Raw genomic sequence first — 1,477 nt, 5'->3', positions numbered from 1 at the left:
AAAAAAAAAAAAAAAAAAAAAAATCCAGTATGCTATATATTCACTTGTCGTATTTCTGTAGAGGAAGTTGGATGAATCGAAAACCAAGCAAAACTTTTTCCTTTCTCCTGGAAAGCTTTAGCGATGAAGAGCAAAACTAGAACCACCATGATAATAGACAGAGCAAGGATCGATGCCCATAGGCGATACATCGAAGCTTTGAAGGGTTCACATTGGTTAGAGACTATGCTCGATAACGTGTCTTTTACGGCAAGGCATTCTGTTAGGTTTTGAAGAGACGGCAAGATGTCGAGCATGCCTTGAGCTGAGTTGCTGTAAGCATAAACCTTGAGGTAAGCTGCTTCCGGGATGAATTTCCCGGTGGTTCTGCAAGTTTCCGGTGGATCTTTGTCGTGGCATGTGAATCTCGAAAGAATCTACGTTTAGGGTTTCTTATGTTAACTTATTATATGTCTTAGGATTAATTTTACAGAGAGATCCATGGTTTTAACTTTGTGCTGCATGGGTACTAATGAGTAAAAATTAAAAGACTTACATTTGGGAATTCGCCAATTGGAATGGCTCCATTGGAGCAACTTTGTGGTGTGTAGCTGTTAATTTGTTGTCCGACAAACGGATCGCATATGACTCCAGATTCCGGAGCCCACGAAACAGTATTGCTCCGACCAGTCAACGCATTAGAACGCATTGACTCTGCTACTTTTGAATTTAGCTGAGAACAAACAAAACAAGAAACATAGGATTTAGATTCTACAATTAACCAGAGTTCTTGACTCTTTCTACCTATTAATCATTTAATACCTCGGTGATGAAGTTATGAATCATCAAGCTTATTTCAGTTAGGGTTTTGTCAGAATGAAGTGGATCCATACAAGGGAAAATATTAGTCAGTGTGCTGTTTTGTGGGTTTTGTATGAAACCACTGAAACCTGAACAAAGGTCTTCAGCGAAGCTGCGCGTGAGTGGAAAATTGAGAAGTTAGTGTTTTTTAAACACGTGGAGGGTTTTGATTATAGGGCAAGACTGACTTACGTGTGAATAAAGAAATCGAATCCAGTTAGAACCCAACAAAGAGTTGTTATGATCCAACACAAGAATATCACCCTTTGTACGAAGATGAAGAAGATGAATTTAATATTTAAAGTTAACCAAACGCAATAAGAACAATGTTTGAATAGATTTTGGATTGCTTACATGATAAATCCAGGGTGCCAGTGAAGAAATAGAGGTACTGAGACAGAGACAAAGTCCAAAAATGTCCATTAGGATCAATCAGTCCAATATATCACCATAACATTTTCACAATTTAAATGAATGTTAAATGATCCCACCAAAGGCTAGAAGCAGAACGAACAAGTTGGTGGATGCAATCATTAGATGAGATAGATACCTAGAGAAACAAACAGAGCAGAACAATCAGAGTTCAGAGGAGACTGATATAATATATATATATATATATATATATATATATATATAT

The 1,477-nt window shown here is 37.2% G+C and overlaps 1 protein-coding gene across 1 annotated transcript in view; it reads right to left on the bottom strand.

Moving 5' to 3' along the window:
• LOC104762795 overlaps positions 13 to 1,477 on the bottom strand; it is a 3,355-nt gene continuing 1,890 nt past the window's right edge. The window contains exons 4-9 of the mRNA XM_010486178.2: positions 1,332 to 1,390; positions 1,195 to 1,231; positions 1,033 to 1,104; positions 802 to 952; positions 536 to 712; positions 13 to 416 (exon numbers count right to left, since the gene is read on the bottom strand). Of these exons, the coding sequence (XP_010484480.1) occupies positions 33 to 416; positions 536 to 712; positions 802 to 952; positions 1,033 to 1,104; positions 1,195 to 1,231; positions 1,332 to 1,390 (880 nt within the window). The 3' untranslated portion in view covers positions 13 to 32. The remainder of the gene's footprint in view (positions 417 to 535; positions 713 to 801; positions 953 to 1,032; positions 1,105 to 1,194; positions 1,232 to 1,331; positions 1,391 to 1,477) is intronic.

The sequence above is a fragment of the Camelina sativa genome, chromosome 18 (assembly GCF_000633955.1).
Source record: "Camelina sativa cultivar DH55 chromosome 18, Cs, whole genome shotgun sequence".
Classification (NCBI taxonomy): domain Eukaryota; kingdom Viridiplantae; phylum Streptophyta; class Magnoliopsida; order Brassicales; family Brassicaceae; genus Camelina; species Camelina sativa.
This window is presented reverse-complemented; position numbering and strand designations above follow the sequence as displayed.